The sequence below is a fragment of the Acipenser ruthenus genome, chromosome 4, assembly GCF_902713425.1.
Source record: "Acipenser ruthenus chromosome 4, fAciRut3.2 maternal haplotype, whole genome shotgun sequence".
Lineage (NCBI taxonomy): Eukaryota > Metazoa > Chordata > Actinopteri > Acipenseriformes > Acipenseridae > Acipenser > Acipenser ruthenus.
Genome location: NC_081192.1, coordinates 70,901,839 through 70,914,806, shown reverse-complemented (window position 1 = coordinate 70,914,806; position 12,968 = coordinate 70,901,839). Strand labels below are relative to the sequence as shown.

Here is a 12,968-nt window from a genome sequence, read left to right as displayed (position 1 = left end):
AACCATGTGTGTATTTCTTTTAATTTTGTTTAATTATGTTAAAAATAATTGCACTGTATAATTTTTGACAGCTTGTTATCAAATACAGTATGTGATAGCTGGCTCTCATCAGAATCTGCCATGAGCTATCAAGTTTAAACAGCAAGTGGTTAGATGAGAATTTACTCTGTTAGTGGTTTCAAGGATTGCAGATAGACTTCCAGCACGAAGTAAATAAAACAAGTCACTTTGGGGAATTCTTTTGAAAGACATTGACAGAAATGTGCAATTAGCTAACTGCTGCTTCCTGAGAGGAATACGTCCCTTACACGAACAGTACTATGTGCTAAAGGAAATGTTGCAAACGTTTTTACTTGTTTAAATTTTGGTACATAAAACTGAGATTTTAGGAGAGAAAATGACAATAAAGTGAATGCCCAACTGTATTGCAGACTGTAACTGTAACCTGGGAATGAAAGTCCACTGTGTCATTCATTGTTAATTTTTTATTTTTTGGCAGGATTAGAGCACGGAAACAGTGTCATTAATAACTGAAAAACTGTTTGAGTCATAGCAGCTGTTCTAGCAGCTGTCCACTGTGCTGGTGTTACTGGTATTGATATTTAGCCAGGACACCAGAGGTTATATATCTGGTCTTCTTTAAAGGAGAATGGGATTTTTAACAGCCTCTTATATCCCAACATGAATGTTGAATGGTTGCCAGACCTGCTGGAGATAAAGTGACCAAACCGTCTTAAAATGAAGCAGAACTGCTGTTTTTGCAGTTTCTGGGAACATTTTTAAAATTATCCATAAACATTAAAAGTCATCACTTTCTCTAAGCAATTACTTTTTTACCGTTACGTTTAAAAATGAAAGCTTTAAACATTGTTTAATAAGCTTTTGCTCAAGTGTGCACACCTTTAGGTGATAAACCAAGCTACAATACAAATTGTAAAAATCAACAAATTGACATTGTTAACTTGAAAGTGATACTGAACACCTAATACTATTAAGAACAAACTCATTACTATTGACATCCCCTGAGATGTTTCTGCATTATCTTTTATCAAGAGTCATGGTTATTGTTTTGATATTTTTATTAACATGTTCTGGGTTAACAATTAACTGAGGAAACTACATCAGAAAAAACGTGTCTGCATCATTATTGGAAGTGGGAGCTCACACATACAGTTCTATAAAACATTTATTGTATTGATAACCAGCACAGATACTGGATTCACTTTTTTCATGTATCTTGATGACAGCCCTGAACATATCTTCATGAAACCAATACATTTCAGTCATGGTGTTACATTGGTGCAATACAGTCATACAGATACATCCACCAAACATGGTTTTACTTTGAAAACTACAACAATAAAAAAAGTACATAAAAAAAATAATAATAAACATGTCAAGCTGATAGATCTAACATTGTACTGTAAGATGAGGCCTAAATGCTACTAAAAGCCATTTGCAACTGAAGAAGTTTCTTGTTTTTCCCAGGGGCTGGAAAAATAAATCTGTCTCTATAATATTACGGCTACCTAGAGACTTTGCTCACAATTTGAATTTGTTTTGTCAGCGAAAGCCATGCATAAACAGTTTTGCCGACTATGCCTGACTCCTGTTACATTAGCACTTAAAGTACTGTTATACCACAGCAGAATAAAAGCATTCATGGATTTGTCAGAATCTGTTACAACAGCTTGCCAGCGTGGACCCACCCTGCACATGCTACCTATTGCACAGTGCTATTCTAATTATTTATATTAAAGCAGTAAACAAAATAAACAAAAAAAAACAAAAAACATACAGCTGTATTACACATTCTAATGTACTCTCTTAAAAATCAACCAAGCAATGCATGTTGTTGGCACATAGCCTAGAATAATATAATGTGGTTTTCAAATCAACGTGGCAGGAACGTAAATTGTGGGACATCTTGCTTATTTTATTTAAATGGAGTCGATTCAGGGATGCCTTGATATGTACAGAACAAGGGGGTGGAGTGGGGTTATTTGGGCATCAAAAACCCAGTTGTATGTTATTCTTAGAAAATGGATTGCTTGTTCATTAAAATAATTTCCATAGATTTGAAGCAAAGCCCCCACTCCTTGTATAACTGAAAGGGTCTCTCAGGCTTTTCCTGAAATGGGGTAATTCAAATCCCTGCTGGCACTTGTAGGTTATAAATCAGTGTGACAGACAGAATGATTCTTGGTGATAAATCTCTCTCCCGACCTGAGAGGGTGTTGTATAAAGGGAACAGAGTGCCCTGGACTGGATGGCCTGAAAATTCATTCCCAGGGTTAGGTGGAAGTCGGCCATCTAGAAAGGGGGCACAGCTGCGGTACATTAAGTCATCGCCCCAGAGGGAAAGCGATGTGCCAACTGCGGATTGGAGGGGAAACGGCTGCACTCACTAACCAAGGGGGCATGACTGAATGTACAAGAAGGGGACGTGGCTAGGTGATCTGTTCCTTTGTTTATGGTTAAGAGAACACTAAAGGACAAGCAAAATGTTACTGTGTGTCTTTAGTGTTTGTTTGTTTTGTTGAGTATAATTGTACTGTTTGTTATTTATTAGACGTCTAACACGATTCGGAGCTGTCGCTTATGGTGAGCACAAACCCGGACAACACTGCACCATTGTTCACGGATTAATTGTATATTCACCAATTACACATTAGCACTCACTGTGCATGTGTGTCTTGTGTGTGTTTAACCCTTTGCAGTCCATTTATTAACTGTGCGTCAGGCACGCCAGGTCTAATTAATTTTCACACGCGCAGTTAATTTTATACGTGCTGTTTAAAAGTATTTTTTTTCACAGTCAAACGGGTTTAAATGGCCCTGCATATCAACAAAGCACTCACTAGGCATCTCCAGCCCCGCCCCACCCTTTCGTTTGCTACAGCGTTCACCTATGTAATAAATAAATAATAATAATAATAATAATAATTATAGTCGTACATACCGATCGATCATCTCTGGATCACTCGTTTTATCACCAAACTCCTCAATAATGCGATCCAAGTCATTATTTTATTACTATAACATCTGAAAAAAGCTCTGCAATTGTCCATGATAGTCTCTGTGCGCTGACACACTCAGCCAGCTTGTTTACTATGAATGCCCCGTTATCTGATACCCGATACCATGTATGACTATTCATGAGATACGCCTTTTTTTTTTTTCGACTTGTCTCGGCTCCTGTCGCTCCCACTCGGCAATTGAATGGTTTTCTCGGCTTTTTCCGGAGAAAAAACGACTAAACACCCGTTTATTGCGTTGCTATAATGATGTCGGACCCAGTCCGACAAAGGACCTGTGAGGAATAATTGAAATGTCGGACCCAGTCCGACAATGGACCGCAAAGGGTTAATAATTGTGTCTATTGTTTAGGGACTTCAACCCGTTGTTTATGGAACTGTGCAATACCCATCGATGTGTACTGCCAGCCCTCCTTTTCTTTACTGTTGCCATCAGTCTTTGGATTATAAATAAACCACCATTTCACCAGAACTTTGTTGTTTGTCATTCTCTTGAGCACTGCATCACCTCTACACCTGCGCACTGCAAACCACTTTGACACAATCAGTCATCAATGTCAGGATGTGTTGCTCAAGTGACAGCTGTACTGGTGGCGAGAATGAAAAAACACATATTATTTCCTCAAAGTGTTAGAAAACAGCTCTGTGACAGTGGTTGCCGTGCGTAGGTGTGGTGACGTCACGGACCAGGAACACAAAACGAAAACAATGAATGGCGGGTGAAAACTGAAATGCTACGGCGATCAGTTATTTTATTACATAATAAAATCAAACAAAAGATTTAAACAAACACAAAACAAAAGGGCACGTTGGCCAAACAAATATAAACAAAATAAACAAACCACAAATACGAGTACCTTCAGGATGGTTCAGAGAAAGTAGCAATCGTTTCTTTTTATTTTCCAGACTTACGTCTCTCCTCTGACCCTCTCCCCTGAGCGCAGACAGCTGCAGGCTTTTATATTCTGGCCGAGGGGTTAACTAGCTGTTAATAAATTATCTTATCTTATTACCCCTCGGCCATAGTCTGCACAAGTTTAATAAGGATGCGTGACTGTCAGCTAGTTAAATAATCAGTAGCTGATCAGTCACGCATCCTCACAAGTTTTTTAAAATATATACACAAAACAATAACAAATAATATTGGCTTTCGCCGTCATATAAACATATAAATCATAATATAAATAAATAATCAACAAAAGGGTGGGACACTCCGCCACAAGCTCTTACAGAGTTGATCGAACAAATGTGTACTGATTGCACCTCATTTTCATTTTCAAAATAGAGATGGGCACATGTAATCATTTATTTGAACAATCAATTAGAAAACTGTTAATCATTTAGAAAATTACTAATCATATACTCTGTCTTGTATTACAACAAATAAAAATGGTCTGAACAGACTCATTAACCACACTAAGCCTGCCACTGCAGCTCAACGTATAAATATTAAATAAATCATTATTTCTTTCTATAGCTGTAAATTATTCAAGCTCCTGACATAAAAAAACAGGTGTTCTTAAAAGTGCAGGGTGATACCAATACTATAGCTATGGGTAACGCAGGTGGTTGGAATGCACCATTGCACATATTAAAACTATATTAAATTATTCAATTTAATTAATACAGACCTTTATATCTTTATATCTGCGACCTCTTGCTTAATTACACTCCTAGTCGCACTCTGTGGTCCTCTGATGCTGGACTTTTGGTTGTTCCTCCTAAACTGTGAACAGTGGGCACTAGGGCTTTTTCTTGCTGTGGAACGCACTTCCAACTGAGATCAGAGATTCCTTGCCTGTTTATAAATCTCGCCTAAAAATTCTAAAAAAAAAAATTATTTAAATTGGCATTTTTGTAGTTTTTTTTAGTTGTTATGATATTTCTTGTTTTTATTACTGTTCTACCTTGGTATTATCTGTACATTTTGTATGATTGTATTATTGTTATTTTATCTGTCATTTTTCATTTGCTAAGTGCTTTGTGATATTTGAAAAGCGCTATATAAAATAAAGATTAATATTATTATTATTATTATATGAACACAGCATGTGTTCTATCAGAAAGGAGTACAGTTCTAACATCTAGCAAATGCATTGCATGGTGAGAAGGTAAATTGCATAGTGACCAAGAAAATCAATACCATTTTCAATGGTGCAACAAATAAATTGTACTAAAAAAAGCTTTTAACATTGGGTCTCTGTTGGGACTTTTCCCTTTTCTCAGAAAGCTGATTAGTTGATTATGATTCCGTCGTTTGTGTTTCCTCAGGGTAAAATACTGGTGTTATAATGCTATCCAAATGATACTTTAGTTGCAGCAGGATGTAGCTATAAAAACTCCTACATGTAATCCTAAACCTAATGCCATCCCATTTTAGATTAGCTGGCATTTCAGATTTCCCCATACAGATATAGGAACAATTTTGTTTCTGACCAGCTGCATTACCCACTGTTGCCTGAGTGGAGTGGCGATTAAAGGTAGACAATAGGAATGTGAATGAAATCATATAGAAAAATGGAAATCATATAGAAAAACTTTCAATGACAAATCTTTAAATTACATAAAGCACTCCCGGCTGCTGTATAAAAGGAAATATGACCGTGCATATGGAGAGCTTCTAGAAATAGAAGTTTGGTTGTATTTGTTATTGTTTTAAAACTTTCACAAAATCAAAATTCTGCCTAAACTTGCAAGTAGGATTTTGTTCATCCCAATGTCTTCTCCAAATGCTTTGAAATGATTATTATCCTGTTGTCTTGGTTTGCCGATGCCTTTCATGATTATATTTTATCACTACTTTTGAAATCCACATCAACCCTGCCATTCCTTTTATATAAACACATTTTTGTGAATCTACATAGCTGCAGAAAAAAAAAAAACTTTATACCTAGACATTCACTGATTGCACCTCATTAAAAAAAAACAGAACTAGCATCTAAGAACCATATGACCATTGGAAAAGCTGGTCTAACATTCAGAAGCTGTGTAATTTAACTTTATATAGCTTAGACAATTTTGAATTCAGCAAATTAATAAATAATGTTTACTTAAACGTTTAGAGAATAGTAGTAGTCGTAGTAGTAAACTAAGCTGAAGCGTGTACATGTTTAAACTTGACAAAACCTGCAACAGAATGCAGAATAACCTGTAATTGATACTGATATTTACCCGTCAAATGCATCAAGAACTGGTATTACTGTCTCTAGTAGAGAGCAATTTGTTTTTTGCAAACTCAGTACAAGGGGTTTGGAATACTGTTGTATTTGCCCTTGAAGATTCCCCTTTAACTGTCTATTGCATAACTTTGTTACAAAGCGCTAGATTCACAATTGTCTTATAAAAGGAAGAAAAAAAACACTGAATAATTCAAAAACATATAATAAACCATTTAAGAATACTTATAATCGTCTAAAAGAGAGGTTTGATCATTGTATTGGGTGCATTTATTTGTTACAAAGGAACAGTCTGCTGTCATTATGTTGGTCTTCAGATATGCTTTTCAAAGCTTGGGCAGTGCCAATGATTTAGAACCAACAATTCAGCAGCAAATACGGAATTTAATCTTCAGACTAAGTACCAGCATCCACTAGATCAAGACCTAACAAATTATCCTAAACCTCTCTTGTGTTATAACATCAAACATCAACCTACAGTGTCTTTCCAGGCTGCCTTCTAAGGCTGTCAACTTGTAGTTTCAAACTGATTTATAGATCATTATAAAAAAGTACTGTCAAGGAGAAAAGTGGAGAATGGATCCTTAAATATTGTGATTTAATTAAACGATAGTGGCCTTCACTGAGTAGTTGTAATTTTTAAAAAAGCAAATGGGAAATAAAATGATATAGGCAGCTTAAGGCCCGAGGCAATCTGAACTCCTTACCTTTAGTTCGCGGTCATGATCTCCACTACACAGAGAATTCAATGAGACTTTGAAGGTTTTCCATACTGGGTTTAGATTGTTCATGACAGTCTGGAAAACGCAAGAAAAGGGAGATGGTTACTTGGAGCTGTGTTTGAATAAGGTTTAAATAAGAGTCCATCAATAAAAGCCAAGCAACAGTAGGAAGATATATCACAGCATTATTTTGTTAGTTGTAATTTTTTTTTAACTTGTTTGAAAATCATAATGCATAGTGGTTAGTTCTTTAGTACCTATTTACCTATTTTATATCGGTTTAATTATTTTATATGGATTTACTAAATCTACCATCAATAATATCACAATGTGAGCTTGTTACTAGACCAACTTCTGTATTTCCCTTAGAAACTGCCCACAGTACGGTGTCCTCTGTACTCTTACATAATACAAGGCAATATGCAGCATTGAACTTCAAGAGTTTTCAATTAATTACAACAGTTAGATTGCTACATTTCTGAAAGGGCTGTGTTATAGACACATTAAATAGCTAGTTTCACTCCTAGGTGTTTTTATTGCTCATTAGAATCTATAGTGTGTTCACAATCCTTGGTTTCACTTAAGTAAATAATATTTAAACAATTTAAAAACAAAAAATATATATTTAAAATGATTACAGTATTGGGTTCAGTCTTGCATTTTCACATATAAATGAAGGAAATATTTAGTAATTCTGTGGAGATTGTAATAGTTTCTGGAGCATGTAGTGAGTGATGTGTTATAGAGGCGCACGTTTTAACTCAGCACGAGCCAAATGCTCCCGGAACATCTTTGCTTCCACAGAAACCTAATCCAAGCCTTACATTGCAATGCTATTCCAAACCTTTACTTCAATCCCTACCTTTACTTCAATCCCTGCCTTAAAGTCGCTATCAGATTGCAAAATTGCTATCCAGTACCCAAGAGGTACAATATTATTCTCTACACAACAGGTGCTATTCAAAATGTTGATGTTTCTGGCGCATTTAGTAATGGATGAACCTGCTTTAAAGGCGTATCTTACTCCTACTGGTGAAGCATGGATAGCCAAGGTTCACGTCAATTCCAGCCATGGGAAAATTCATTACAAAATATATGACTGAACCCACAGCATTGTTTGAGTTAGAGGCGAATGATCACAAAATATATTAGCTAGGAAGAAATACTTAAAAGGGCACAGCAATAGTATGCTGTTGACCTCATTAGCTGCTCAGTAAAACTCTGCAGCAGCAGAAATTGTTGTTTTTCTAGGTGTTGTGATCCCACTGTTTTAAGCTATCTGATTCAATTACTCACAGTAGCTCAGGTTTTAAATGGTTTGCTAAAAAAGCAGTGCTGCAACCAAATGGATAATAACAAGCATTACATGGGCCACTGAACCTGCCACTGGCTCGTCATGTGCCCTTAATAACCTTAAACGATCAAAGCTGTCAACTTCTCCCAGTACTCAGCTGCTTCTTCCTAAAGCACTTCACATCTACTTGAGTGCTGATTAATTTGCAGTCTGGGGGCACGGATTCCTCAAGATTATGGGTGTATTTCATTATTGTGTTGGGGATCAATATTGCTTTGCTTAATTTTCTGTCATTGTTATAATAGCTTGATGACAAAGCCAGTTTGTGCTCGGGTGGCCGAACTGAAATGCAATTACTTTATTAATATTCATTGCAAAAAACTTAGTTAAAAAGTGGTTTAAGCTTGAAGCCACAAAACGTCAGGAAATGCCATACCACTCATAAAGCTGCATCCAGGTTATACTTTTAGCATAGATTCTGACATGTGAATGGCAGGGTAGCATTCAATGATAAGGGGAGCAGTAAAATGGCAAAGGTAAGATAATTATTTTTAAAATCTTAGCAACAACACCTTTAACAAGGAAAGGTTCCACTAAACAACGATAAGGGGTGCAGTGAAAATCTATTTTTAAATTACATTTTCACTGCTCCCCTGATCATCTGCTGTTGAATACTGTTTTATTAAGGGTGGTCTTATTTTTTATTTTATTTATTTTATTTTATTTTACTTCTCCATTAGCTTCAGTAACATTTCCATTTACACTTCTCACCAGGTATAATGGTGAAACACCTGTATGTTTGTTTTAACTACAGTATATCTTGAGAACTATTTTATTTGTTTGTTTGTAATGAATTCTCTGACTTATGTAAAAAGCAGTTATACTAGCATTTGTTATGTAAGCAATAACCCACAACAGGGTGTGTGGAAAGACATCTTGATGCACACTTGGGTGGGTTGTGAGGCCCTAGGCTTTCAACCACCCAGATGTGTGGTAAGATATGTCTTACCACACACCCTATTGTGGGTTATTGTGCTTATAAAATGGCTATTTTATTTTGTAAAAAGAAAACAAAAAACAATAAGAATTTAAAATGTGTTTAACAAATTGGCTTGAATAACTTATTATTGCTGAATTAGTGGATCATTTATCTTTGTAAGTATGCACATTTATTCAGTAATTTATTTTTATACTGCATCTTGAATGTATTGTTTTTCTGTAAAGTAAAACTTCAAAAATGTTAAATAAAACTGCTTAGCTGCGTAATTTTATACACATTGGTATGTAAATTTGATGCTTACAATAATGGTGCTCCGCACGTTTAAATTTTAAATGCCAAGCCTTCTTTTGTTCTTAATACCAGTTAGGCTCACAGACAGACAGGCTTGCTCGCTTGCTTGCTGGATGTCATCAACAGAAACAAAACTGGTTACTGCATTTTAATGCACACTGATGTCTGCAATTACTGTAATTTTGTTTATTTCATTACTTCTTGCACCCACTTTAAAATCTGAAGCTAATTTTTGAAGGTCCAACGCAACCACGCTCTACCCAGCTACAGGAACTGTTGATCTGCTGGATTCTGCACTAAAGACTCGTTCAAAGGCTCTCTCGCTGTAGCCGACCAGATTGAGATTTCAAGATTTAAGAAAATGAATTAACATTTTTACTTTATTCGATAAATTTTACATTCTGACACTGTTAGACTAATGCATAATTATGAAAAAAGCTGAATCTATGTGGCCTGTAGTTCTTAACCACCTGCACAATGTACTATTTTTCCTTTAAAACAGTACATTGTGCAGACTTTGATCTTTCTACAGTTCATTTAAGTCCATAATGTTATACCCTATACATTTTTTTAAATGTAATTTAACTTAAATTTCTAAAGTTACAAACTCATCATTTGAAGTGAATAACACTGTGTAACAATTTATTTATTTTTTGTTCCTGGGTAGTAAGTGTTATTTCCTAATTGCTTATGCCTCAAAAGTATAGAAAATGGCTATTATTCCCCACAAACTTTGCTTTTGTGACCAGGACAGTGATATTTTGAAATTTACCTATTTTCCAGAACATTCCAGATAGATTCAGTGCTGAGTAAACTTGGAGTAACTTCTAAAACTTTCTAGAACTTTCCAGTAATATAAATAGTAGTATAAATACAGTGGCCTTAAGCCCACCAGTTCAGTTTAGTTCTAGCTGCCTAAGTGGATACATATCTGCATTTTTCTGAGATGGCATCAAGAGGCTGCAAGCATCTGGCAGACGCATTTTGAGACTTCAAAATGGTGGCATTCCTGATGGGTCTCCAAGGCGGTTTTACCAAGTTTCCCTGCTATCTTTGCCTTTGGGACAGCAGGGACACCAAGGCGCACTACCACAGGCGGGACTGGCCACAGCGGACCGAGTTCTCTGTGGGGAGGAACAACGTCAAGTGGGAGCCACTGGTGGACCCCTGGAAGGTGCTGATGCCACCACTGCACATCAAATTGGGCCTTATGAAACAATTTGTCGGAGCTCTAGATAAGGAGTCAGCAGCCTTCAAGTACCTTCAAGACTTCTTCCCTAAGCTGTCTGAGGCAAAGGTCAAAGCCGGTGTCTTCGTCGGACCACAGATAAAGAAGATCCTGGAGTGCAATGAATACCCCAAGAAGCTCACTAGTAAGGAGAAAGCGGCTTGGAACAGCTTTGTCGCAGTGGTTCGGGGCTTCCTGGGCAATCACAAGGCCGAAAACTATGTGGAGCTGGTTGAGACTCTGGTGAAGAACTACGGCACAATGGGCTGTAGGATGTCCCTCAAAGTTCATATCCTTGATGCTCATCTTGATAAATTCAAGGAGCGTACTCGGAGGAGCAAGGCGAGCGCTTCCACTAGGATATACTGGACTTTGAATGTCACTACTAAGGACAGTATAACGAGAACATGATGGGAGACTACATTTGGGGGCTGATTCGTGAAAGTGATTTACAGTATAATCGTAAATCTCGAAAAACTACTCACTTCTAAATCTTTTGTAGTCATTTTTGTATTACTTTAGTATAAATACATGTTAATTTGGATTCATATGTTGTTTTTTTCGGACTTTATGTGAACGAAGAGACACAAATTCGCCCGTTTTCTCATTGGAAATAGGTAAATTTCAAAATATCACTGTCCTGGTCACAAAAACAAAGTTTGTGGGGAATAATAGCCATTTTCTATACTTTTGAGGCATAAGCAATTAGGAAATAACACTTACTATCCAGGAACAAAAATTGTGTTACATAGTGTAATATTTACAAAGAATGGCAGAAACATGAAAGTACCACAAACACATAATATTTCAATTTGACTATTAAAATATTACATCATCATTACATAAATCTATTTGTATTGTCAGTAGAGGACAAATTAATATAATTGTAGCAACTGATGTACCGTTGCATTAAAAGTACAACAATGAATGGGTTCAGGAAAAAATGCCGCCATAGGAAATTAATGGGGACAGAAGTCCGCACCAGGAGGCTGGGAGGATGGGAGGCCCACCACCCAAAATGAAAAACAAAAAATGAAATAAATGCAGTTAAAATAAATAGAAATTATAATTAATTGTGCTGTGACATAGAAGTATACAAGCAATAAGACCCTCCACTCGGGCCCCATTACCCAAACAGTCCATAATGCCTGGTAATGCCCTCTGTGTCAGGTCTTATTGCTTACGTATACAGACCATCTGTTTTTGTTTCTTTCAGGGAACCAATCGGTAGTGAGACTGTCTGGGTAAAAATGGCATGCTACTGGGTGTGGCAGGCAGAGAGAGAGAGAGAGAGAGAGAGAGAGAAATGGCATAGTTATAAATGAGTCACGTGATCATTTAATTTCGTGATTCTCGTGTTTTTTATTGGTATTATACTTATATTGCTTTTGTTATTTATCATCCCCATGCTTTACATTTACATTACATTGATCTGTGTGTGATTAAATAGATAAACTTTATAGTAAATAAAATAATACATAAAATATGGTTTAATTACGATATGGTTCAACAGACTACGCTACAAAGCTGAATCATTTCTAACCCTGCCATGACACCGGAAGGCCTGCGACCTGAAATTAACACCCTGATATCGGCAGCACAGAGCCAATATTCCCACTGAGCTGGCAGCGTTTTCACACAGCATATTATGTTATGGGCACATGTCTTTCTGAGTGGACATGATGGAAAACCATCAACTCTTTTTTTTTTCTCCAGGTCTGCTATTATAATGTAATTACAAATTACATTATAATTTGTACTTTGCACAGGGGGCATTAACATTTTCAACCCCCATTTTATATTGTAAAATACTAATCCTATTGAAAGACCATTTAAAAACGTTAAGAGATAATGTCACAAAGTGTTTATGTTTCAATGGACATCACTCTACCCCCTACCATTTCCGAGATATTAATGGTTGATAAACAGCGTTTGACGTTGAAAGAAAGTTGAAACCATAACTATAGCGACACGATCGAGGTGGGAAAGCAGGATGATAACATGCTGTTCTTTGTGTTTTCTGTAATCTGTTTGTAGCAAGACACATTTTCTATTAATTACAAATACGTAAAAAGAAAACATTATAATAATATAACTTTACAACTAACATTGACTAAATATCATTTTTTTAACATCTTCATACTGTACTATCTTGTAGTTGGCTATTGTGACAGACAGCAGAGGTATTTGAGCTGTAAATCTCCTTCCTGACCATTAAA

General features: G+C 36.3%; 1 protein-coding gene across 3 annotated transcripts in view; it reads right to left on the bottom strand.

The window, feature by feature from the left end:
* LOC117399631 (copine-4-like) overlaps nt 1-12,968 on the bottom strand; it is a 154,665-nt gene that overhangs the window by 46,472 nt on the left and 95,225 nt on the right. For all 3 annotated transcript variants that reach the window (XM_033998924.3, XM_059022718.1, XM_059022719.1), the window contains one exon: nt 6,922-7,011. In XM_033998924.3, the coding sequence (XP_033854815.1) occupies nt 6,922-7,011 (90 nt within the window). The remainder of the gene's footprint in view (nt 1-6,921; nt 7,012-12,968) is intronic.